Genomic DNA, 27632 nt, shown 5'->3' with positions numbered 1-27632 from the left:
GGCCAGGAGAGTTGGCCCGCATGGTGCCAATAAACTATCTGAAGGGGTTTCCCCTCTGATCTGAGGGGCCTACCTACTTGGTCCTTTTTAAATTTCATTTTATAGCCATCCCTCGTTTAGCACTAAAATGCTAATTGAAAACTTGTTAACCGAAAATCACTTTCCAAAGTAATAAAGGTAGGTTACATTTCTGACCTGTAATTTTTACATTTAAAGCCTATTTAAAGCTTTTACCCTAACCAGCCCAAAAGTCTTCTTGCTAACTTACTACTCACCTCCCACTAGCTTCCCGCCTCCCGCTCACTGCCTCCCACTCCTGACTCCCTCACTGTCTCCCGCTCACTGCCTCCCTCTCCTGACCCCCTCACTGCCTCCCTCTCCTGACTCCCTCTCCTGACTCCCTCTCCTGACTCCCTCTCCTGACTCCCTCTCCTGACTCCCTCTCCTGACTCCCTCTCCTGACTCCCTCTCCTGACTCCCTCTCCTGACTCCCTCTCCTGACTCCCTCTCCTGACTCCCTCTCCTGACTCCCTCTCCTGACTCCCTCTCCTGATTCCCTCACTGTCTCCCGCTCACTGTCTCCCTCTCCTGCCTCCCTCTCCTGACCCCCTCACTGCTTCCTCTCCTGCCTCCCTCTCCTGACCCCTTCACTGCCTCCCTCTCCTGCGTCCCACTCCTGACCCCCTCACTGCCTCCCGCTTGCTGCCTCCCTCACTTCCTCCCGCTCACTGCTTCACTCTCCTGACCCCCTTCCTCTCTCTCACTTGCTGCCCCTCTTGCTGGCACTCTTGCCACCTCGCACTCTCATCACCCCTCTCCCGAGCCCTCACTCACAGTGAGGACTCGGGAGAGGGGTGGAAAGCAACGAGGGAAGTGATGAGCCAACCCAACATGCTGTGTTTTCCACGCCCCCTCCACCTCTCCCCCTCTAAAATTGCCTCCATGGGGCTGGAAAACTGTGATCATAGTCTGCTTCTGCCCCTGCCTAAGCCAAACTGATGATGATGCCTTTAACACTGTTAGGCCTAATTACTCCAATTTTCTCCTAGCTGGTCTCCCATCTTCATAAACTTAAGCTCATTCAAAGCTCTGCTGCCCATATTCTAACCCACACCTTCCTGCTCAGCTCTCACCCTGTACTTCCTGACTTACATTATTTCCTATTCCCCCAGTGCCTCAAATTTAAAATTCTTGTTTCCATGTTCTTACTTTAATTCTGTAAAGTTCTCCAGCCTCAAACTGTCAGAGATATTGTTTTTCAGATGAGATGTTAACCTCTCAGGTAGATGTAAAAGATCCCATTGCAATATTTCGAAGGAGAGCAGCGAAGTTCTGCCTGATTATTTGGCCAATATGTATCCCTCAAGCAATATCAGTAAAACAGATTATCTGGTAATCATCACATTGCTGTTCACGAGAGCTTGCTGACCACAAATTGGCTGCCATGCTTCGTACATTACAGCAGTGACTATAGCACTTCATTGGCTGTAAAGTGCTTTGGGACATCCTGAGGTTGTGGGACATCCTGAGGTTGTGAAAATCACTATATAAATGCCTGCTCTTTCTCTTTCTTTCAAATCCCAAGCCTTACATTCCTCTGACTCTGACCTTTTGTGTAGCTCTCCTCTCTTCACCCCACCATCGGCAGTTGTGTCTTCAGCCACCTAGGCTCCATAAATTGAAATTTTATACATTAATCTTTCCACGTCTCCAACTCCCACTCCACCTTTAAAGCCTTCCTTAAAAGCCACCTCTTTGATCAAGATTTTGGTCATTCCTCTAACACCATCTTTGGTTCTGCAGTTTTATTTATAAACTTATGCCTTGGGACTTTTTCTACATTAAAGTACAATATAAATGCAAGTTGTTATTTTTGTATGCCAATGAGCTGTAATCTGCTACTTAATGGAGAATACCTCAGTACCATCACCTGTATCAAAATGTATGAGGGCCAATGCAACAGCAGACATCATACATATCACACTCCAAGTGAGTTCAGAAATGTAATCTTTACTGGAGAGGTTACAGTGAGAAGGTCGTCATGTCACACACATTCTGATTGCACCTCCATATTTAACCATTGTGGATGACAACTGGAAGGTCATTATTACTAGAACCAGCCTTACAGATCCAGAGGACTTGGTTCAAATCTTTTGAACCTATTCATTGGAAAGCAAAGGCCCAATGCAGTACACAGAATTTCTACATCAGTAACTGTGACAAACAATATCCCTTCCCAAACAAGCTTGCATGAAATGGCAATCGATCAGTAGATAAGTGAACTACAAGTAGGCAAGCCCCCTTCGTTTCTCAATGTAACTGAATCCCAGAGGGTCAGGACCAACAAATTACTTCAATGTTGAAATCCATATTGCTCCTAGTGCAATCAAGAACAGTGCCAAAAAATCCTAATGTATTGATAGACACTTCCCATATATTCACCATATACAATGTTATCATAAAGTATATTAATCTATCTTCTGTGGCATTGCACAGGAGAACAGGAACATAGGAGTAAGCCATTCAGTTCCTCGAGCCTGTTCCATTATTCAATTAGATCATGTCTGATCCGTTCCTCGACTCCATTTACTCGTCTTTGTACTGTATCCTTTAATACCTTTACTTAACAAAAAAAAACTTAACAAGAGACGATAGATTTTAGATTGAAAATTTCAATTGACCCAACGTCTGCAACCATTTAGGAGAACCGTTTCAGATTTCCATTACCATTTGTGTAAGAAAGGGCTTCCTGATTTTACTCAAAAATGACAGCTTTACTTTTTAGATTATGTCCCCTCGTTATGGATTCATCCACCGGACAAGATAATTTCTTTGTATTTGCTCTATTGAGTCCCTTAATAATTTTAAATAGTTCAATTAGATCACCCCTGAATCTTCTAAAATGCAGGTACTGGAAGCCGAGTTTATGAAACCTGTCCTCATAATTAAACCATTTATGCCCTGGTATAATTCTGGTCAAGCATCCCTTCCAAAGCCAATGTATCTTTCCTGAAGTTTGGTAGCCATAACTGAATGCAGTACTCCATATAGGATCTGACCAAGATTCTGTGCAATTGAACCATCACTTCCTTACTGTGATTATTTTTTGTACCTATTCACTAGCTTTCACCGATTCTGGTAAAAATTCCCAATTATCTCAGATCTAAAGTCAGCATTGGCTCAGTGGTAGTATTCTTGTCTCTAAACCACATGATCATGGGTTCAGGTCCTACCCTAGAGCCTTAAGAAAATCAAGATTGACATTTCAGTGCCGTACCCAGGGAGGGCTGCATTTTCAGCACTGCTAACTTTTGAATATGATGTTAAACCGAGACTTTGGGCTAAATATAACATCCCTTTGTGGTGGGTGGGACTAACACCTGGAAGTGGGTGACTTTCCAACTCTTGGCCTCGCTCTCAAATTATGCCATATAAAATATAAAATTATCCAATTGCGAGCCTGAAGGCGGGTTTGCAGCCTGCGAGCCCGAATATGTTTCTGACGTCCACCAAGGAGGACAGGATGGCAAGTGTCCGCAGTTGTTAGCCGTGACCTGGAAGGAGGTCACAGCCACTCATTTAAAGGGCCACCTGGTACAGAGTAGTGTCAGGTGACCTAGCAAATGTGAGTTCTCAGTACATATTGTGAATTTAGTTCTAGAATATAGCAGCAGGCTTGGTTTTGGGCAAGTGTGAATGTTCATAATATTTTTCTGAAATATGCATTGTCCAAGTTGTTTCTTGCCAGTGACCACAGATGGCATACAATTTGAACATGATTAGGCTGTCAAGATCCTAACATGGAGGAGCTGTCTAGTTATAGCATGTTTTCCTCCATCGATGGCCAATGCAGGGGAGCTAGGGGAGAGGCATGGAAGAAGAGCAAGACCAGTCCCAAGATTCGAATCCCTTCCCGCCCTCCTACAGGCTGCATCCACCAGATATGAACTCCTAATGCTAGCAGACGGGAAAAGGAGACCTCACTCTGTGACACGGTCATCCTGGGAGGAGGTGGCAGCAGCGGTCAGCAGGGTGGCATCATGCCTTATACATGGACGCAATGCAGGAAGAAGCTGGATGACCTCTCGAGGTTCACCTGACTGAGTAAGTCCTCATTATGTGTACTCTTGAGGCAGAAAGCTACAGGGAAGGCTCAAAAATGCTGGAACCTTGTGAGAGCGTCTGAGGTCCAAGGCAGCATTATGCAGCAGTGGCACTGTTCTTAGCACCGATGCCTTTGTGGAGTTGTCGTGGTGGTTCTGTGGTGCCCAGGTGATGGGTTGGGGGGGGGTGGAAGGTGAAGCCACATGAGGAAGGTGCACAGCATCTTGCCTGTCAAGCATTGTGCTGATCATGCATTTCTCTGTCACCTTGAAGGCAGGATGACATCAATTAACCTAACAGTGTTAGTCAATGAAATGTTACACCCACTTACAGGAAAAGCGTGCCCACAGTGCCAGGGATAGAGGCAGAACTGGAAGTGGAGTCCCAGACCTGGCCATCCTAACTCCACAGGAGGAGGAGGCTTTTCTGTTCACCTCAACTGAATCTGAATGGTCCATTGACAGACGCGAGATCGGTGGAAGGCATGGGTCTGGCCAGACTGCAGGTGGCTGAAACCAGGGAACAAGGGGAGAGGGCAAGTGCGAGGGGGACTGATGCTTGGCATGCTTTCGCGAATGTAAAATTTGTCATCTTGGCACTCAAAGGCAGGGAAGCTTCCACCTTGTGATGTTGCTGCAAGTCTGTTTTAATGGTTGCAATGTATCAGATCTCATATTGCTCAGCATTCTAATGGTGCTGAGTATTGTGACCTTGCAGACTTGTTGGTTGGTTTCCAATGCCAATTAAATCCCTTTTTTTTTCTGTGCCTCCTGCACAGGTGCAGCCTCTTCTGTGGAAGACGCCAGAGATGCTGGACCAACAATTTCCTCCAAGGGTGAAGAAGAACCCTTGGAGCATGCAACATCACATCCTCTCTCTGCACCAAGCACCAGCACAGATACTGTTTCCTCGGCAGGGATTAGCGCGTTGGGACAAGAGCAGGTACAATCTGGTGAGGGCGCTTCACAGTGGCACATGCAGATGTTGGAGAGTGTGGTGGAACAGGCTTCGGGCAGTTGGAGGAGTGTCCAGGGTGATCCAGTGACTGATTTCGAGTCAGATGATGAGCCTCTGGAGTCGTCCATTAGGCAGCAGGTGCTGGAAGTCCAGAGCAAGGTGTGTGGAGATTTGGCAGATATACCAGAGGGATTGCGTGCTCTGGCCCAGACTGTGGCGGTGTTCATCCAGGCCATGTGCACTGTGATCAGACACTCTTCAGAGCCCCAAGCTTCCTCTGCGGACAGACAGGCAACTGTCCTGGAGGGGCAAACCGAGCACATTGTGGATGCAGTCATGGATATGCACTCTGGCCTGTACACCAGCTCCCCTGGCTCTGAGCTCAGGAGTGTGTGGGAATAGGGGCGACAGGGGAACTGGGAGCCTGGACACTGAGCCAGTTAGGCAGAGGATGAGCAGCTACTGCCACCATCTGGGAGCACATCTCTGGGCACTTCTGACAGTCTCTCCTCTACCCATCCGCCATTGACACATTCCTCGTCCATTGCCACAGCAACCGAAGCTCCTCCTGCCACTCTGCAGGAGCCTTCTAATGTGGTGGGGCCCTCATGGCCTCAACCGCATGGAGGAGGCCTGGCAAAGTCATCCAACGCAAGGGGAGTAGCAGATCAGCAGCCCCTCTCTAGTGCAGCAGAGAGCAAGATGGGAGCGCTGCACTGGAGCGCTAGGAAACGCTTTAGGAAAACTCCATAATAGTCACCAAGCAGGTCACATGGGCGCGTTTTGTATTTTTGTTCATTAGACATCTCATTGTGATCATGCTAATAAACCTTACTTTACTATCCCTTGTTCAGAGGTTCATTAAATGTGTAAGTGCAGTTGAACTTCTTTTGGGAGATATGCATGAGTTTTAATAATTGGGGATAGGGAAGGATGCATCCAATGTCAAGGACTGCACATGGTAAGTGTGCTGACAGGATGGTGACATGAATCTTACATTCTGCTTGTAATGATGTTGAGACACATGCAGTGCATGCATTCCTGAGGCCGGGACTTCATAACCTATTGGAAATTCTGCCTAATCAAGGCATCCTTTGTGTCATGGCCATCCATGCAAACACTTCCAGGGCCTTGCACCCCTACGTCAGGGTGTTCCTTCACCTTGTCTTTGCCCTCATCATCAGATGAATAGATGCTATCTGGCGTCTGCTCTTCTTCAAGGCCATCCCCTCTCTGAATGGCGAGGTTATGAAGGGCGCAGCAATGTACGGCCACGAGTGACACTCATGATGGAGCATACTGCAATGCCCCTCCTGATCTGTCAAGGCATCTGAACCTCATCTTCAGTAGTCCAACTGTCTGCTCTACGATGGTTCTGGTGCTTCTGTGGCTGTCGTAGCTCCTCCGCATTTGTTCTCTGGGCCCTCACTGGAGTCATAAGCCACCTCTTCAATGGGTAACACTTGTCACCCAGGAGCCAATCATTCTGGGCATCAGGTCCACTGAATATGTCTGGAACCTGGGTGTCACGCGTCATCCATCGATTATGGTTATAGACCAGCTGGACGTTCAATGAGTGAAATCCCTTCCTGTTAATAAATATACAGGGTTGGCCAGCTGGAGCTTTTATGGCGATGTGCGTATAGTCAATCACTCCCAGGACCCTGGGGAAAACTGCGATTGCTGCAAACACTCAGGCTCTTTCGAGTTGACTCTGGCAGTCCATCAAAAACAAAATGTAATTACCTTCCCTTCTGAACATTGCATCTGTGAAGACCTTGAAAAAAATGGTGTGCAACAGGCTGTGTAATGCTATGGAGGTCTCCACATGCTACCCAAAAGGATCCAGTTACAAAGAAATTCAGCGTAACAGTCAGCTTTACAACAACAGGCATTGGGTGACCACCAACACAGATGGACAAGATCTCCCCAGCCAACATGTCACAAAGAGAGGTCTTGAGAGCCTGTGTCTCATCTGGTATTGTGTCTCAGTCAACTGAAGCTAGGTCAGTCTCTGCCTATATACACAAGGGACAGCGTAAGTCCTTCTGCACCTCTATTGATGCATCATGATGATTGCATAACCTTCTTGGTGCTGCACAGCTCTGCCACCCTCATGCACCACCAGGCATCCTGAACCTCCTGATCTGCCCTTCTTCCTCTTCCTCTCACTCTCAATCTCTTCCTCCTCCTCTCCTCCTCACTGGAGGATGTGACTCCCACAGAGACAACTATTCCCATGTTTTCCTTGGTAAGAAGGCTGAGTTGCTGGTGAGGGTCTAAATTCACCTTCCAGCAGGAAGAATAAGGCTTCAAAATAAGAGAAGCACAAAATGGAAACTCCACTTTTTTTTTAATAAAGCACTGCCAGTAGTCACAGCACCCTGAACTGCTGAGTTCAAACCCAGGACTCAGCTGGAGACTTTAAACCCGCCCTAACAAGATAACTCTTTAAAGAATCACATGCTCCAAGCATTTTATTGCTCCCACCTCATATTCTTTGAGTTAATTGGGACATTAACAAGCTTAAATATCCAATTTAATTAAATTTGAATAAGGTAGGTGGGCTCCCGATTTCTAGGCCCGCACACCTGCCGTATTATCCCAGATAGGGCATGAAGACATTGGGAACGTAACTCAACATCATCGTGCATGATATTACATCGGCATGGGCACAGGACAGTCCTGTTCTCGGACTGTACTATTCATCCCGCTTCCCCCTCAGATGATCAATGATCCTGTGGTGTTATTTTGAAGGGTAGAGAAGTTTTCTCCGGTGTCCTTGTCAGCATTTATTCCTCAACTAACATCACTAAAAACAGATTACTTTTTCGTTCCTTTTGGTGGGATCTTGCTGTATGCATATTGGTTGCCATGTCACCTACTTTACAACAATGACTACATTTTAAAAGTACATAATTGGCTATAAAACATTTTGGGGTCTATCTGTCAGATTCTTATATAAAACGCCAATTGACCAATCTTAATAAAATAATTCAAATAAGTGAAAAAGTTTCATTCCATGCTGTTTTTTCTGGCCTTTCAGATACTTTGGCTTATTTAGATAAAATTTGGCCTCTTCCAAAGGGAATAAGCCAATCAAATCATGCAGTTGCCAATCTAGGAACATTTCCAGATAGCTCCAGAATCTATTTATAACATTTTCCCATAGGGAGTACCTGAGCAAAGGATTTAAAGGGACTGGCCAGTTTAGCGGATAACCACCATAAGTGTGCTCCAGTCCCCAGACTCATGAGCAACATCTGAGATCAGCTTGTACATATAAATAAATGCATTGTTCAGTATAAATAGAACACACATCAAGGTCCAGTGGATCAGAGCAAAAAAATCATTCATGTCACAGCTGACATAATTATCTCATCATTATAGCACTTGTGAATTATGCTGTCCTGAATCATTCAGTAGTTTATTTTCCATTATTCATGAAATTCTGACATGTATTTCTTATGAAACCCACTCAAAGTATTTTTTTCAAATCAATAGCAAAATATTTCAGGTAGTAAATCTCTCCTGGGAATAATGCACAATTTGCCTCATAACTCTCTGATTTAATCAGACCATCCTGGCATTAAATAGCACCACACAAGATCAGCAGCAATAAGTAAAGCAGCAAGCAGGAAATAATGGTTCATTTGTGAGTTCTACCCCAAAACTATGCTACCATTCCTTTGTTTATAAAGCCCTTTGAGTAGTATAGTGTAAATCCACACCACTTTTCCTTTCCTTCTATAAACTACCATATTAGTAAGTGAAATATTTTGATTTATCACTTCATATCACTGACTGCAAAATATTTTTGCTGCCTAATCCTGATATTTTCATTAAATTGATGCTGAGTTTCTCAGTGTAATCTTAATTCAGTTGATAGCATTCTCGGTTCTGGATTCAAGGCCAGATTTAAGTGAATAATCTGAGACTTTAGTTTAGTTAAATTAAATTAAGTTTAATTTAATTAAAGGAGCGTTGCATTATTGAAATTGCTACCTTTGGTTAAGGCATTAAACCATGACTCTATCTGTCTGGTTCCAATGGATGGTAAAGATTGCATGATAGCATTTGGCCACCATTCATCAGCCAAAGCAATTCATTGCTGCTTGGGACCTTGTGTATAAAACAACTCATATTTAACTACCTAACAATAATTATCTTTCAAAGTCATTTTTTGTATGTTAAGGGTTTTGGGATGTTTATAAGAAATAAGGTAGGATGTCATATAAATGCAAATTTTATTAGATTTTGATTTGCAACTGCTGTTACTTTGTGACACATGGAAGTAGTTACTTCTAGTGAACAATGCTTCAGAGCATGGCAGTTCTGCATGTGTGATCTCAAAGCAAAATTGATCTTTCCTTTGAGGCTCAGAGAATTCTTAGATTGTTGTTTTAGTTGCATTATCTTTCTCTTATTTTTCAGCCAGTTGCTCTCATATGGGAATCCCAATAGTGGATAGATCTTTCCCTCCAATAAATTGTCAATTTAATGCATTCACAATGCCCTCTGCACTTTTTAAACAAAATTAATCTTATCTTTACAACAGGCCTATTTACAATTTTGCTATACAAACAAGCAGAGGAAATCTTCCCCCTCTGACTTAATCAGCTACATGAGACTGAAAAAGAAGCTATGGAATCAATAGTACATTAGTAGCCTGGACTGGAACCTTGTTTTGACAATGGGAATCAGATAAATGGTAACAGCTCTGACCAAGGATCAATGGTTCTACAGAGTTTGGGTCTGTCCAGGATCTCCTACTGTTCACAATATTTCCCAAGCTGTATGGACAGGTAAGTACGAGAGAAATAAGCAGCATTCTGAAATGTCTGAAACAGTTATGCAGAAAGATTTAATGATGATAAATATCAAGTTATGCATGCTGAAATAGGGAGTATGAAATGTGCATAATGAGTTATTTCACAATAGGCCAATAGAATGTGGAACTAGGTGAAAGCTAGCTTCATGGGATTGTCAAGGCACCTTTTTCAGGGTAGGTTAGTAACTCAGGGAAGTGAAAAGCCTGCAAGAAAGCTGGTCAGCACCAGCTGGAATCTTTTGGGCCTTATGACTGAGGTACACACTACAATTACCAACCAAATCATTGGGGAAACTCTTGGCAAAGAGTTGAAAAAGGAACAAGATTTTGGTGTGATTATTAGTTACTCATGAAAGTTTCTAGTTAATGTGATACTGTTATTAACAAAGTTAATTAAAAACAAAGCTAGATTTCAGAGGTCAGGTCAAACTAGTCTCTGGATGAAAGCAAAAAACTGCGAACGCTGGAAATCCGAAACAAAAACAAAAATAAAAATACCTGGAAAAACTCAGCAGGTCTGACAGCATCTGCAGAGAGGAACATAGTTAACGTTTCGAGTCCGTATGACTTAGAGTCATACGGACTCGAAACGTTAATTGTGTTCCTCTCTGCAGATGCTGTCAGACCTGCTGAGTTTTCCAGGTATTTTTATTTTAGTCCCTGGATGCTCAGGTTAAATTAAAAGAAGTGGTGTCATTATGTTAGAATTGTTCCCATTGACTCCAGGATCAACATTGGTTACAACTCTGTGAGGTAAACAAGGTGGTATTGCTGGAGGCACCGACACTCAACTAAGAAGCAGTCTGGATCTTCAGGAAGCAGGTAACTACAAAGAGGTTGAGTGCTCAGCCTGTTTCCCAATTGTTTCCCAATTGATAGCCTGTAAATGTTTTCTCCTATTAGTAGATAGGGCTTGGTGGTCAAAGATTAATTGCAAAATTAATTGAAACCAACTGTGCATGAGGTTAAAAAAATCATGATACAAGAAAGTAACACTTTCTCGTTCAACTTTCTGTATAGTTAACAAACAAATCCTTTGTGAGTGCTAAGGTGGCTTATTTGTGGGAATGTGACCTTATTTGTGGGAATGTGACCTTATTTGTGGGAATGTGACCTTATTTGTGTGAGAAAATGGGTGTTTACAGGTGGATATTTGTATTATAGATTGTCAAGTAGATCATTTTGATGACCCCAAGTAAGTTAATATGTTAATATATCACCCCAACACCATGAGCTCTTCTACAGTAACCATTCATGTGGCACCTTATTGAATACCTGTTGGAAATCCAAATGCACTACATCTACTGGTTTCCCTTTATCTACCCTGCTTGTTACATCTGCAAAGAATTCTAATAAATTTGCCAAACACAATTTCACTTTAACAAAACTATGTTGGCTCTGCTTGATGATATAATATTCTAAATGCCTTACTGCTACCTCCTTAATAATGGATTCTAGCATTTTCCCAATGACAGATGTTAAACTGGCCTATAGTTTCCTGCTTGCTGTCTCCCTCCTTTATTGAATAGTGGTGTTACACTTGTAGCTTTTCAATCCATTGGCACCTTTCCAGAATCTCAGAAATTTCTTAACGTAAGGGAGAAATGATCCAGGGTGGTGAATCTTACCTCTTACATCATTGCCTTCTGTTCCAAGATCAACTGTGTAGCTCTTCACTCTACCCCCTCCAATAACTGAATGTCCTTTTTGAAATAGGGAGACTAAACTGCACGTAATTGTTCATATGTGGTTTCATCAGGGCCAAACATTGTTTGAAAATGACCTCTTTAGATTTATACCTTATGCCTCACCCCAATATTCTGTTTACCTTGTTGAAAAACCTGTGAAAATGGTACTGATGGTTTTAATGACCTGTCCTCTAAAACCCCAAGATCTCCCTCCAATACATTCAGTATATTCCAATTTATCACATTACCCAGATCAACCTATCCTCTGCCAAGTCTCACATTTCCTTATGTTAAATTGCATCCACCATTTCTGTGTAAACTGATCAAGTTTGCCAAGATCCATTTGATACATAAATCTCACTGCAATCCAAAAAAACATAAAGATAGCAATCTGCTTGAAAGGCCAGGCCTTGTGATCACAAATAAACAGTATCATAGTGAGTATAAATTGGGGGGAAGGTGTGGTGGTGTGAGAGATAGAATAGACTTCAGAAGAAATACCAGTACCTGGCATAATCTCTACATCAAAACTGGGCAACAGATCTGCAACCACTTCACTCCTACCTAGAAAATCAGAAAGAGAGAGAAAGAGAAAGAGAGAAAAGAGAAAGAAATATGATTACTAAGCATGAATTGAGTACAGTTCAATCTGTACTGGTGACTGATACATGCTCAGTCCTTGAAACTACTGATGCTGGAAGTTAAAGCTACATTTGCTAACGATTGTGTTTGTTGAAATCAATGCCATTGACCAAAACAATTACCTCCTGTGGAAACTGCAGCTTAGAGTAACAACGGTGAATATAGATTTGATTAAGCACATCATATTGAAAGAACAGAAGAAAAGAAACTACCCAAAAGACGTTTGAAAAAAATCTGGATCACCAGGATTTCAGATAAACAATAACAAACTTCCCATTTGCTGTGGTGCACAAGACTAATAGGCATTTCAATTCATTCAGAAGTTTAGGTATAATGTTTCAAGACGAAGAATGATAGTACAAGGAAATGAAATATTACCCCTTTTTTTTAAAACCAGCAGTCAGGACCATGAACTTGTGAATCCATTTTAGCATGGCTTGGGCTGGAGTGTAAACTCTATATGTTCAAGCTGTTCCTGCATTGACCTAGATCTCATGCTATGTAATCAACTTAAGGGGAATTATCACTAGTTTGTTCTAGCTTTTACTCTTTACAATCTTTATATGGTGGTAGTCATTCAAATGATTATCAGTGTTTCTCCCTCTAACGGTTGGGAATTACTGATGAAAGGATGGAATAGGTAATAAAGGGAAGGGTTGGTAGGATTATTGATCCATCATCTAATTATTAATTTTTCTCATTCTGACTGATAACTACAGCTGGCAATGAACCTTGAACCAAGTAATATTCTAGCAATGTTCAAATTGAAACCATTTTGGATTCCCTGGTATTACATGACTGCTGGATGCCATGTTCTCTGAGTTATTAGCCATTGCTTATAATGCATGCTTTAAATTGGCATGAACTCAATGAATTATACTGAAATAATCAAAACAGAGATTACACTAGTATTTACTCACTTATTTCAAGTATTAGATTGAACTAAGCCAGTTCATTTCTAGTGTTTTAACTTGAACTTGGGACTGAGCGTTGTTTAAAAATCTAAACTGCAAAGTACTGAACGCATATTTGGATTCATGGCTCTGTTTGAGTTTAGTAAAACTCTGTTTGAGTTTAGGTGGGGAGGCAGAGAGTAGGAGGGGAGGGGTTTGTGGTAAAGATCAAACCATACTGAACCAAACCTGGGTCAGATCACAGTTCCTTAAAATACACACAAAATGGCAATGCTGGAAATTGTTGTGGAACACAGCAGCATGTTCAAAAAATGTTGTCACTTATTGCCACAAAGAAGCACCAGATGGCACTGTTATATTGAAAAAACAGAACTTGCATACGATCCGGGTTAAAGGGTAATTAATGAACAGTTGAGGTTTTGCTTGGAATTGCTTTGATACATTTTGTGAGATTCTTTTTCAATAATGTGTCATCCTTGCTAATGTCATGTTTTTTGTCACATTCTTAATTTTTTTCTTAAAATAGTAGATTCATTTCAGTGGTTCACTTTTGAGATTCTCTTCAATCCTAAACTAGAGCCATCCAAAGAGGCAAAGGATGATGAATGTACCAATAATAGATGTAAAAGAACAATGCTTACAAGAGGTGTCTTGCTTTCCTTCTTGCATGGATACATTACACAAAATAACCAATAAAAAGGGTAGTAAGAGATTTGTTTAATGGCGCAAAAAAGTCAAAATTGGAGACCAAAAAGAAATTAAATACTGCAACATATTATTTTTGGCCATATTTGCAGTTATCTTTAATGCTGCGGTACCTACTATGACAACAAAGCAATAAATCAGCAGACTGAGCCACACTCCTTCCAATAGCATAATTATTAATGGACTTACATTGCATTTGCAACACAGAAACAAGCCATTCGGGCCTGTTAGTCTATGACAAAGTTTATGCTCCATATGAGTCGCTTCCCATCCTACTTTAAATTAAATAATGAGATACTCAAGGAAGCTTCCAGCTGACGGTTGGGCAGATTATAAATACTTCGCAAATAGTACTGGGGCTTGGGTAGTCTTGTAGTCTACAACCATTTGCAATTGAACGATCCTCACAAGAATAGCTGGCATTGCATGAAATTGCCCCTTTAAATATAACTGTCCACAGATGATCAAAGGCCAAGGCCTGAATTTTCAGCTTGCTGGGCAGGCGCCATCAGCGGGCCCGGGAGCGGCTGGGAAATTGACTGCCGACCACAATCAGCCCCCGACTGTGATTTCCCGCTGGCTGGCCAATTAATGGTCAGTCAGCGTGCAGCGCTGCTGGGGTGGGGGTGGGAGGAGGGAGGGTGATGATGTCAATGAGGGCGCGGGGGAGCACTGACAGAAAGCTCCCTGAAGGCAGAGAGCTGCCTCAGGGAGCTGAAGACCCGAAATCCAGGAAACAAAGTTTTTAAAATCAGGAAAACAATGTCCAAGCATCGCAATCAGGGACATGAACATATAGATTATAAAAATGCCGCCCACAGACTTCTATTTTTATCTTATTTAATAACAGAAACCTCACCTCGCCCTTGGATGAGGTTTGATGAAAAATGTAAAGGCCACCTGGCCGATTCACCCGTCAGCCAACCATAAGGTTGGGCGGGCCTTGAAAAATCAGAGACGATTGAGCTGTTAATGGGCTTAATTTCCCTCTTAATTGTCGGCGGGCACGCTTCCAACTTTTGCTTGCCAACCATAATATTGCGTGAGCTCGGTATGATGTCAGGATGCTCGCCCGCTGTCATCGCGCACGATTTCACGCCCAATCAGGTCGGGTGTGTAAAATTCAGCCACTATACATTCAGACTGACTGCACTAGGGTTAATTATTAGTTCTCAGTTTGCTGTCTCTGTGATTAATCAGCATGCTCAAAATGAAAATGAAAATTAGAAAATGAACATTCAGTAAGTCTTTTCTTTCATAAAATTCTAACAAAAAAGCCATTAGCTCTATTAACTTTTATTATTTAGTATGCCTACAATAAATTAAGATATTGCAAATACATTTCCTATTTTTTAAAATGGATCAGTGATTGTCGTATTTTGTGCTTGCTTAGCTCATTTAGTAGTCTTTGTGCCGATTCAGATGGTTTTCAGTTCAAACTTCACTCCAGCACTCAAGCAGCCTGACTGAATGGGTGCTGCTCTTGGGAAGAGGGTGTTAAACTGTTCTGCTGGGTCAGGATGTTAGAGATCACGTGGCATCTTTTGACAAAGACCAAGGACGGACTAACTTCAAACTCCAGCATCAGCCACTAGCACCAAAGACAGATTGACTAGTCATTAATTTCCTTGCTGTTTGACTGTTCAGCATGCTGACCATGCTTCCCTGTATAACAAAAACTTCTGCACTTCAAAGTAATTTATTGTAAGTAAGTTGCTTTGAAATGTTTCGGAGAAAAATATTCCAAAAGTATTTCTGAAGTAGCAAGATATAAAAGTGTGCAATTCACTAATTAAAGCTAACAGCAGATCATTGATAGGAGGTTGACTGATCCAATCCTCACCTTAACAAAAACAAAAATACCTGGAAAAACTCAGCAGGTCTGGCAGCATCTGTGGAGAGGAGCACAGTTAGCGTTTCGAGTCTGAATGACCCTTCAACAGAACTAGGTAAAAATAGAAAAGAGGTGAAATATAAGTTGGTTTGAGGGGGGGGTGCAAGAAGAGCTGGATAGAGGGCCAGTGATAGGTGGAGATAACCAAAACATGTCACAGACAAAAGGACAAAGAGGTGTTGAAGGTGGTGATATTATCTAAAGGAATGTGCTAATTAAGGGTAGAAAGCAGGATGAGCAAGGTACAGATAGCCCTAGTGGGGGTGGGGTGGGGGGAAGGGGTCAAAATAGGCTAAAAGATGGAGATAAAACAATGGATGGAAATACACTTAAAAATAATGGAAGTAGGTGGGAAAAGAAAAATCTATATAAATTATTGGAAAAAACAAAAAGGAGGGGGGAAATCGGAAAGGGGGTGGGGATGGAGGAGAGAGTTCATGATCTAAAATTGTTGAACTCAATATTCAGTCCAGAAGGCTGTAAGGTTGCCTAGTCGGAAGATGAGGTGCTGTTCCTCCAGCTTGCGTTGGGCAAAGAGAACTTTGAAGAGGAATATGGAGGCACCCTCCCTGAAGTCCCATCACAGCTCTCACCCACACCCTCCAGCAATGCAGAGACACACACCTCGGTGGGACCTAGCTTTAGAGTAGCCTCGGGATCACAATCTGGTGAGCACATCGCACTGTCTAATCCACAGCAGGTGGCGGCAGGGACTTCCCAGGTCCCCGGCACTCGGGAGACTGCTGGAGGCCAGAACGTTGCTGACTCTGAGTCAGATAATGAGCCTCTGGACTTGGTCATGTCACAGTTGCTGGATCTGCAAAGATAAGCTCAGGAACATCAGGAAGGGATGTCCGCTGCACTCCTCAGATTGCAAGGCACGATAGAAGAGTTCGTCTGCCTTCAGTTTGAGGTGATAGCGCCAGCATGCCAACACACCGAGGGCAACACTGGTAGGATGGCAGCCGCCATGGAGACCTTGGTCCGTACTTCGCTCCTGTACTGGCTCAACTCTATCGCTGATGCCATAGTTGGCCTCCAACAGTGTGTATGCGAGAGGGGTGCCGGGCAACTCAATCTCACTCCAGCCATCCGTGCTCCTTGAGGAGTCAGCCTGGGGCCTCCGGGCACCCATTGGAGGAGGCTCCGCAGGTGCACACTCTGGGCCCATCCATCCAGGTGACTCCAAGAGTGTCCGGCCCATCCATTTCCCCTCTTCCTGTGACCTCAGCAGCTCTAGCTCCACAGACCGAGGAGGGTGTCACTGCCAAACAGCAAGACCCTGAAAGCAGGCCAGGCCCTCCAAGCCTCGGCCCTCCAGAGGACACCTGCCAAAGTCATCATAGACAGGGCGTAGCAATCAGCAGGCTGCCTTTGTGGACCTCTGCTGTGGATGTCCGGGGAGCACCAAGATGTAGCAGCAGGGTTAGGACAATTAAGGAGAATTAGTTGCAGAGTCTGGGCATGGGCGTTAATCACTTGTACATAATGTTCACTATTGTCAATAAACTCCCAAGAATGTCTCCCTGCCTATGGCTCCTTGTTCTAATGAGCAGTGTTCTTGTCACTCAGATGTGAAACCTTTCTGCACAAGATAAAGGCAGGTGTCTCAGTTCAGAGCCTCTTCACTGTGCTTTGTGCAGTCTTTAGACAAAGTGATGGTCCGGCCTCACACTCCCTGGACACATTACTGATGCCTGCACCTCAATGGTGCTTGTCAATGCTGCCAGAATGTCGTGGGCAGGTGCCACAGAGTTCTCTCATTCTCTCTGTGTGCTCTCAGCACCGTTATGGAGGGGCTGGCCCCCATCTCTTCAGCATCTGTGGCCACTGATGCTGTGTTCCAGCTCCTGAAGGGCTCAGCTACTGAAGGTGGACAAAGCATCAGATGCTTCTAAAGTTTCACAGCTGTGAACTATATGATATGACCCTGATCACGGAGCACAAGCAAGCTGCCCTTGGCCAGACAGGATCAGACATTTTCAGAGGCTGTAAAGATCTATGGAGTGGCCTCACTGCATGTCATCATCACCCTCCTGCAAGCGAGTGAATATTATGGCCTCCACTGTGTCTACATGACAGGAGCATTCTCACAGAGGGTATTTGCGCTGCCATAAACCAGACTGGAGTCAAACATTCACAAATGCGATGTGAGGAACTATAGGGTCACCTCACTGCAAGTCATCATCAACCTCCACAAACCTAGCAGCTATGAAGGCCTCCCGAGCGCGCATGCCTCGTCTAGTCAGTGTGAGGGCCTCGACTTTATCATCTTCTTGTCCGAGGATCTCCTCAACCTCATCCCTGTCAGTGTCCTACTCATTGGAGGAGACGTGCAGACCCTCCATCTCCTCCTCAGCCAGCTCGTTTCCCCATTGGAGCACCAGGTTGTAAAGGGTGCAGCAGACAACGATGATACATGATACCCTTTGCGGACTGTATTGCAGGGCTCCACCAGACCGGTCCAGGCACTGGAACCTCATCTTCAGCATCCCGATGGTTTGCTCCACCATGTTGTGAGCTGCAGCATGAGCCTCGTTATACCTTCGCTCTGCTGCAGTCTGAGACCGCCGCATGGGTGTCATCAGCCAAATCCTCTGCAGGTAGCCATTGTCTCCAAGGAGCCAGCCTTGCAGCCTCTGTGGACCCAGGCAGAGTCCAGGGATCTGTTTCGACTGAGGATGTAGGCGTCGTGCACACTCCCTGGAAACTGTGCATACACCTGCAGGATGCATTTCTGGTGATCACACACCAGCTGCACATTGAGCTAGTGGGAGCTCTTGCGGTTGATGTGGTCCACTGTGTGTAGCAACAGAGATCTGAGTGCCACGAGTGTCAATCACACCGTACATCTGTGGGAAACCCAAGATCTGGGCGTATCCAATCGCTCTTGCATCCTGGCTGTCCTGGGCCCGGGAAAAATGCACAAAGTTGTGTGCCCTTGGGAAGTTGGCATCCATGACCTCATGGATGTATTGGTAGGCGGAGCTTTGCGATATCCCACAGGGGTCACCTGTAGAGCCCTGAAAGGAGCCATTGGCGTAGAAATTGAACGTCGCTGTCATTTTCACAGCCACTGGCAGTGGATGCCCTCCATGTCCCCATGGTGCAGTAACTGGCTGATGTGAGCGACCAGCTCCCTAGACATGTGCAGTATTCGGCGACACTGGTTCTTGGTCATCTGCAGGAATGAAAGGCAACATCTCTAGACCCTGGGTGTCACTAGGCGCCGACCAGCAATGGCTCGCTGTGGCTCTTGGGCAGCGTGTGCGGGTGCCCCAGCCACCCTTTCTTCCTGAGTTTGCTGCTCCTGCACAGCCAGGAGACTCAGTTGCGCTCTCCTCTGAATTCTTCGCGCTGTGTAGGCCATCAGGCGTACAGCTAGTTCACCAGGCTCCATGATCCTGATGTACTGCTCCTGCTGGATGAAAGAGTGAGACACGTGGTTAGCATGGGTGTGCTAAGAACCTCTCCTGGTTAAGTGTGACGGCCCCTGAACGTTTCCTGGAGAGTGCTGGCCACCACTTGGATGGCCAGATTAGTGTGCTGCATGGCTGTCCTCACAAGTCATCTCAACAGCAAGGCTGCACTTACCCCCTGATCCCCCCCCTCCGTCACCAGTCAGGCAGGGCGGCACTTAACCCCAACCACCCGGCGTCCCTGAAGCCTGCAAAGCAACAGGCAACCCTGGCGAGCTCTGCAGAACATTGCTGTGAACTCACCTCCAGTTCAGCCAAAGTGCACGTCGCCTCTGTGCTGCTGTGATGGGCGATCCAGCGGGGGTGCAAGAGCCTGGCGGGTTGGCCTGAGAATGATGCGCTGATGTATTACAATGAGGTTGCCAAAGCCCGATGGCGGAAAATGTGGCCCGTTGTTGGCGGGCTGAGTGGACAATCATTTCCTGCCTTCCTGAAACTGATCGCACCATATTGTCCGCTCACGCCATGTATCATGCCCGCTGCCAGCGGGCAGGGAAAATTCCACCCTCAGTGTAATCGCAATGTTTCTGCCAGAATGGAATAAAGTAAAACTCTCGCAAATACTTGAGCACGTTTGACTATTATATTATTTTTCTTAAGATAATTGTGGATGAAGGAGACAGGGCAGAATCTTCCGGCTGGCGTGCGGGTGGCGGAGCCCGCACGCCAGTGCTTAAAATGTCGCACGAGTGTCCCAACGTCAGCGCGCGGCATCACGATATTTCGGTCGGCGGGCGCGCTATGCAGCGGGACGCACACCCGCCATTAATTAAAGGCCTTGTTAAGGCCACGAATTCTCAAACTGACCAGGATTTTGAGGGGCCCGTGCGAACTTTGGGTCGGCGCACGGGCCCAACGGGCAGGTGGGTAAGTGATTTTTTTTACAAACCTCATCCAGTGGCTGGATGAGGTTTGACATCGGGTTTAAAAACTTTTAATAAAGTGTTTGTGTTCTTCACTAACATGTCCCATCTCATGTGACATTTTCACATGAGGGGTACATGTTAATGATTTTTTAGTTTTTCTATGTTTAGAGCTTCACAGAGTTTCAGCGATCTCCCTGATGCAGCACTTTGCCTCAGGGAGCAGCGCGCTCTTTTGTGTGCATGCGTGAAAGAGCGCACTCTGACAGTTGGGGAATCCCCCACCCCCCTCCGCCCGCGCAGGAAGTGCATAGCACTTCCTGTCGGGCGACACGCTGGGCGGACCTTAATTGGCCCGCTCACTTAAAATGTCAGTGGGACCCGTTTCGGCTGCCCGCCTGCCACCGAGTCGTTCATGCCCGCCCGCCCATCAAGGGCAAAATTCTGCCCATAGTGATAGAGTGCACTATTGGAGGGATGTCGAAATTATAGAATTTCGGCCCCTTTAGCACTAGCAATTCAGCCCACGAAGGGCAGGCAACTCTGTTCTTTTGGATTGATATTTCTTATATACCAGTTAGTCCTGTTTTCTTCAACTCTTGAATCTTAAAATTTGGTACCATTGATTCACTGGTGGAAAAATCTGACATCAGAATACCTTGATCTGCTTGTAACCACCATTTGAAGTGTATTTCAATTAATAGGACCATTGATTCAAATTTAAATGTGGCATGCAAAGCCCCATGATGTGCACCTAAGCGGTCCATGGCTACAAGAAGCTTTGGCATTCTTACACTAATTCACAGTGCTGTGAAAATACCAACAGTATCTCAGTACCAGAACAGCTGGGCTCTATCAGTCCGAAAAATAAACAGTGTCTCAAGGATGCCAAGGAATGTGAAAACAATCTGAATGAATTAGTAGGTAGCAGAATTAAAAATGCCCATAGGAAATATCTGAAAAGGAACTCTAAAGCTGAAGGTGCACAGCCCACAAGAAAAATGCATTTGCTGTTGATGTTAATTTACTTCTTAGAACAGTGTCTAATCTGCACATTCACTGGCTCACTGGATTTTCATTTGCAATGTCAAATGTCACACAGATAGCATATTGTAATATTTTGCATGGCCTCTTATATCTGCAATCTGGAAAGTTTTTAAAATCTGATCCAATAGTCCTTAAAGCATACCTGTGGGGCTGGGGGTCGGGGTGGGGGGGTGGATTGTGGTGGCTGCTAATTTTCACTTTGGGCCTTCGTGTTAAACAGGCGTTGCTGATTCAGCCACCTGTTATGTATCCCTGGTAAGTTTGAATTCCATTGAGGAAATGTGTAATGGGCAGAGAACTGATATCGCCTGTTTTACAGTAGCATCCAGAATCACAGAATCACACAGTGCAGAAGAGGCCCTTAGGCCCATCGAATCTGCACTGACACGTGAGAAACACCTGACTTACCTACCAAAACAGGTTAAAATTACACCATCATCAGTGACAAAAGGTTAAGACAGTTTGTTTTTAATGACAGCTTGGAATGTATATTTCAATAATAAGACCATGAGACATAGGAGCAGAAATTAGGCCATTCGGCCCATCGAGTCTGCTCCGCCATTCAATCATGGCTGATAAGTTTTTAAACCCCATTCTCCTGCCTTCTCCCCGTAACCTTTGATCCCCTTACCAATCAAGAACCTATCTATCTCAGTCTTAAATACACTCAATGACCTGGCCTCCACAGCCTTCTGTGGCAATGAATTCCATAGATTCACCACTCTCTGGCTAAAGAAGTTTCTCCTCATCTCTGTTCTAAAAGGTCTTCCCTTTACTCTGAGGCTGTGCCCTCGGGTCCTAGTCTCTCCTACTAATGGAAACATCTTCCCCACGTCCACTCTATCCAGGCCTTTCAGTATTCTGTAAGTTTCAATCAGATCCCCCCTCATCCTTCTAAACTCCATCAAGTATAGACCCAGAGTCCTCAAACGTTCCTCATATGTTAAGCCTTTCATTCCTGGGATCGTCCTCGTGAACCTCCTCTGGACCCTCTCCAGGGCCAGAACATCCTTCCTGAGATACGGGGCCCAAAATTGCTCACAATATTCTAAATGTGGTCTGACCAGAGCCTTATAAAGCCTCAGCAGCACATCCCTGCTTTTATATTCTAGTCCTCTCGAAATAAATGCCAACATTGCATTTGCCTTCCTAACTACCGACTCAACCTGCAAGTTAACCTTAAGAGAATCCTGGACTAGGACTCCCAAGTCCCTTTGCACTCCAGATTTCTGAATTCTCTCCCCATTTAGAAAATAGTCTATGCCTCTATTCTTCCTACCAAAGTGCATGACCTCACACTTCCCCACCTTATATTCCATCTGCTGCTTCTTTGCCCATTCTCCTAACCTGTCCAAATCCTTCTGCAGCCTCCCTGCCTCCTCAATACTACCTGTCCCTCCACCTATCTTTGTATTATCTGCAAACTTAGCCAGGATGCCCTCAGTTCCTTCATCTAGATCATTAATGTATAAAGTGAAATGTTGTGGTCCCAACACTGACCCCTGCGGAACTCCACTAGTCACCGGCCACCATCCTGAGAAGGACCCCCTTATCCCCACTCTCTGCCTCCTGCCAGACAGCCAATCTTCTATCCATGCTAGTACCTTGCCTCTAACACCATGGGCTCTTATCTTACTGAGCAGCCTCCTGTGCGGCACCTTGTCAAAGGCCTTCTGGAAGTCCAAGTAGATAACATCCATTGGCTCTCCTTTGTCTATCCTACTCATTACCTCCTCAAAGAACTCTAACAGATTTGTCAGGCATGACCTCCCCTTGATGAAACCATGCTGACTTTGCCCTATTTTATCATGCACTTCCAAGTATTCTGAAATCTCATCCTTAATAATGGACTCTAAAATCTTACCAACGACTGAGGTCAGGCTAATCGGCCTGTAATTTCCCGTTTTTTGCCTCACTCCCTTCTTAAACAGGGGGGGGGTTACATTAGTGATTTTCCAGTCCTCTGGGACCCTCCCTGACTCCAGTGATTCCTGAAAGATCACCACTAACGCCTCCACTATCTCTTCAGCTATCTCCTTCAGAACTCTGGGGTGTAATCCATCTGGTCCAGGTGATTTATCCACCTTCAGACCTTTCAGTTTTACTAGCACCTTCTCCTTGGTAATGGCCACCACACTCACCTCTGCCCCCTGACTCTCTTGAACTTTGGGGATGTTACTCGTGTCTTCCACCGTGAAGACTGACGCAAAGTACCTATTCAGTTCCTCCGCCATTTCTTTGTTCCCCACTACTACTTCTCCAGCATAATTTTCCAGCAGCCCAATGTCCATTTTTGCCTCTCTCTTACCCTTTATGTATCTCAAAAAACTCTTGCAATCTTCTTTTATATTACTGGCTAGTTTATTTAATCTTCTCCCTCCTTATTTCTTTTTTAGTTGTCCCCTGTTGGTCTTTGTAGGCTTCCCAATCCCCTGGTTTCCCACTGCTCTTCACCACATTGTATGCTTTCTCTTTAGCTTTTATGCTGTCCCTGACTTCCCTTGTCAGCCATGGTTGCCTCGTCCTCCCTTTAGTATGCTTCTTCTTCCTAGGGATGAATTTTTGCTGTGTCTCCCAAATTACTCCCAGAAACTCCTGCCATTGCTGTTCCACTGTCTTTCCTGCTAGGCTCGTCTCCTAGTCAATTCTGGCCAGCTCCTCCCTCATGCCTCTGTAGTTGCCTTCATTCAACTGTAATACCGTTACATATGTCAATACACTGTCAATAATCTTTGCATCCCAAGAGCCAGTGAACTGCATTTAAAAATTAATAACAACAATCTTAATTATCTGATTTCTTTGTGAGACAGACATGCAGCAGCAGAATTTCTTACAGCAGGGAGTAATCCAAAGTGTCTGAGGGACAAATTGATGGACAGGTGAATGAACAAGCAGAGGGATATATTGCAGCAGCTTGCTACAGCTCTTCAATTCCCTGAGATATACCTGGAGACTCCATACTGGTACAGAAAATGTCAAATATCAATTATAATAATCAATAGTATTTAGTATTACAAGAAGTTTGTGAAATTTAGTATTTTTTTATTTTTGTACCTAAAAACTGATTTCAGCAGCAGGTAAGATTTAACCACTAGTAGTTGGTATTTTAACCAGCTATTATTGTTGTTAAAAATGTGTTTAATATGTAAATATTGCAGATTGTTAAAAATTAGCATAAATGTTAAATTACTGTAGTGTAACATGCTGTAAGCAGTAACACATGTAATAAATTATCCATTACAAGTACAATTGAGCCACAGGACATCATCTCAGTCTATCAAAGATCAGCCACTTATCCCAATGACTAGATACTCACTTGTCAGCATCACCCACTCCACACCAAGATGGCTAATAGAATTATCATTCTCTCTAGCATTCTTGGTAAACTGGTGTGAGTATTGTTGGTAGGTAGGTGTACTTAGCACGTGACTAACAGGAGCTGCAATGCATGCTATGCACTTAGAATGCCAAGAAGCAGATCTCACCACTGCAGGACTAATAATAACTTTAAACCCTTTTACATTTGCAAAAGAAAATTATATACATTTGGTATAATAATTCTAGTGTTGTGAATTATAAAATCAGATATTCAAGTGTTTTAAGACTGTAACTTTTTACTTGAAAGAGGGTTATGATTTAGGGATATATCTTTCAATTTAGGATAAATGAGTGGAACATGTGATCTGTGCTGGAGTCTACCTGACTGTAAAAGCTGGGTGGTAATTAGTAAGGATCAAAGGGAAGACTCAAATTGTGTTATTCAAAAGGAGGTTAATGATATTTACATTTGAGGGCAATCACAGTTGTTACTATGCTCACAATCGAAAGGTTTTGAGCTTCCTGAAACCCATTAAGATGTTACTGGTATCAGGATTGTGAACAGCTGTGCTGAAACCTGCCCTTTTTGTGGTCGGAGATAGCTAATTAATATTTCTACTTGGAGAGAGGGCTAAGGTGTTTCCTGTTGCCATGAAGAAGGGAATAGCTGAAGCCATTTTGGGATCAAGTTACAGGCTTTCCTATAAACCTAGGAGTATCATAGAGGCAGTTCACCTGTGATCTTGGACAGTTTGCAGCTCACTGACTGAGCCAGGGTAGCCAAAAGAGATAAATATTAGCCAGGCCAGTACCTTGGGCAGAGAAAATACTAACTTTATCGTTCACCATGTGGAATGTGCATGGAAGCTCAAGTTCAATTTGGAGACAGAGTTCATGAGAGGAAAAGAGGCTGGAAGATTTACCTAGCTTGGAGCTAGTAGAAGATATCTACAGTAAGCCTCATGGAAAACAATGATTTGGCTTAGAGAAGGTCTTTCGGGCTGGAGCTGAAAGCAACACAAGTTGGTGGGTTACATCCTGAGTTCAGGAGGCAAAAGAAAATAATTTGCCAAGAGCTTTGGAAAAACTGGACCAGGAGAATGGATTATTAGAAACCAGGGATGTTTCTAATTTTCTGGCAATATCACTGCACAGGAATTGTGAATGAAGTTCAAGCTTGAGCTGAAAAGTCCCAGACCTTACAAGGGAGCTGTGGAAAGTTTAAAATTAGTCCCAAGAAAGAGGATAACCATCAATAAACTGATCAGTAGCCAAAGATTTTCTCGGGGAAGTTATAATGGAAATGGGGAGGTTCAGTTGAGAATGTTAGTCTAAAGTATATGTGATTGTGTTTTATTATACTTTTTGATCATGAAATCAATAAGAAATAGGAGCAGGAAGAGGCCATTCAGCTCATCGAGCCTGCTCCGCAATTCAATAAGATCATGACTGATCTGATTGTGGCCTTTCTTGCCAAAGTATAATTATCTAAGACAGTGTTTATTTAGTAGTTTTTGTTTTACTTGATTCTTATATAGTAAAATTCATTTGTTTTAAACCCATGGAACCTTGTGTCTTTATTCTTTCAGTAAATAACTGGGTGTTTGAATTTCTCTTTAAACTTTAACGGTCTCTACAGAGATCATAATACTAGTTATAAAATGCAGCTGGACACTTGTCACTAGTCATAACTTACATCTGTAGCATGTCAAGAAAAGGCATCACACATGGAAGATGGCAAAGGCATTAGCCATTTTAAGAAAACAGGCACATTTTAAAAGATGAGTAGTTGCAAATATTGAGCAAGTTGACAAATTCACACTTGACAGGTTTTTCCATATCGATTATTTTATTTATTCACACATTAAAGTCAGATATTACAACTGATAACTTTATTTATATTATCTTAAAACAAATACATAACTTCAATGCAATTTCCTTTAACTTTCCTTAGTATACAAAAATATTCAGGTAGAACTGATAATTTGCTTTTTGAAAGATTTAAGAAACATGTTACATATGAACATTTTTCTGGCAGTTTAAATCAGCATGATTCTTGACGTAATCGCTTTTTTTTCTTCACTGCATCAGACTGAATAGAGTAGAGGAATCCAATTCATATTTGACCTTTGACTCTACCCTTCAGTTAACCCAACTGTTGTCATACCAACAGCAGATGAAGTTGAGAGACCCAACCAAACAACATTCCCTAATTGGAAGCCGTTTTTCTTTTAAACTTTTGAGGACAGCAGGTCATCACAGACGCTGGTGTGTTTGTTTATTTAAGAAAAAGTTGACCACTGTGTGATAAAAGATAGTTACAGATTTATTGTTAGAAGATGGGAGTTCAATTAATTTGTTTATTTCTATTTTCCTGACTTTATTCTCCAAAAGCTTTTGAAACCTTCTATAAAGCAGCAGAGGGAGGCAGGCCACAAAAGAAGTACTTTTGAAAAGATCAAAAGGCCTAGCGGACGACAAGAGCCTTGCAAACATGGTTGCCATGGAAACTCTGGTAGCAGAGGCCTTAATCTTCAAAACCTTTACTGCTTACAGCTTATTATTTGTATCCTTACTAGGAATAAATCTGCGGTTCCTGTACCTTGAAATCAGAAAATGCTTTCCAATTTTTAATGGAAAATTGTTGAGTGGCTAATAAGATGAACAACAAAACATGATTTAAACTGTTAATTTAGGAAGGGCTAATAAAAATATACGTTTTCATCATTTACAAAAAAAAGATCTTAAAATGGTTCTACATATTATAACTGTATTTTGATTATTGTCATTACCGAATGGACGCCTGCCTTTTTCTTTTAGATTTGCTTATCTCAGATGGGAAAGTAATTCCAGGTCTTATCTTTAAGTATAAATGAAGCATTACACAGAATAATTTGAGGCATGAGTGGGGGAGAGGATGGAGGTGGGAAGGAAAAAAGATTATGGAGTCTGGATATCCTCAGTCCAATCACATTGCCTGACAGTCAATCACTCAGCAGCACCGACAGCTGTAGTACACAACACTGCATCACAGATCAGCTGGAGGTGAATAAGTGTTTCTGAACACTCAAAAGCGAGAGGCAAATGAGAGAAAATGGTGATGAACAATAAACGGATAAGCTAACCAACATAATGAGAAACTTACTGACCCATAAAGTCAGGTCACCGAGTGGCGGATTGTAGTTAATTA

General features: G+C 43.6%; 1 protein-coding gene across 1 annotated transcript in view; it reads right to left on the bottom strand.

The window, feature by feature from the left end:
• The window catches only part of LOC144691963 (immunoglobulin-like domain-containing receptor 2), a 142107-nt gene that overhangs the window by 16634 nt on the left and 97841 nt on the right, over positions 1–27632 (bottom strand). Inside the window, exon 4 of the mRNA XM_078560539.1 lies at positions 12088–12144. Within this exon, the coding sequence (XP_078416665.1) occupies positions 12088–12144 (57 nt within the window). The remainder of the gene's footprint in view (positions 1–12087; positions 12145–27632) is intronic.

Source organism: Cetorhinus maximus, chromosome 16 (genome assembly GCF_964194155.1).
Source record: "Cetorhinus maximus chromosome 16, sCetMax3.hap1.1, whole genome shotgun sequence".
In the NCBI taxonomy this organism is placed as follows: Eukaryota; Metazoa; Chordata; class Chondrichthyes; order Lamniformes; family Cetorhinidae; genus Cetorhinus; species Cetorhinus maximus.
The sequence above is the reverse complement of the archived record's forward strand: the minus strand, read 5'-3'. Positions and strand labels throughout refer to the sequence as shown.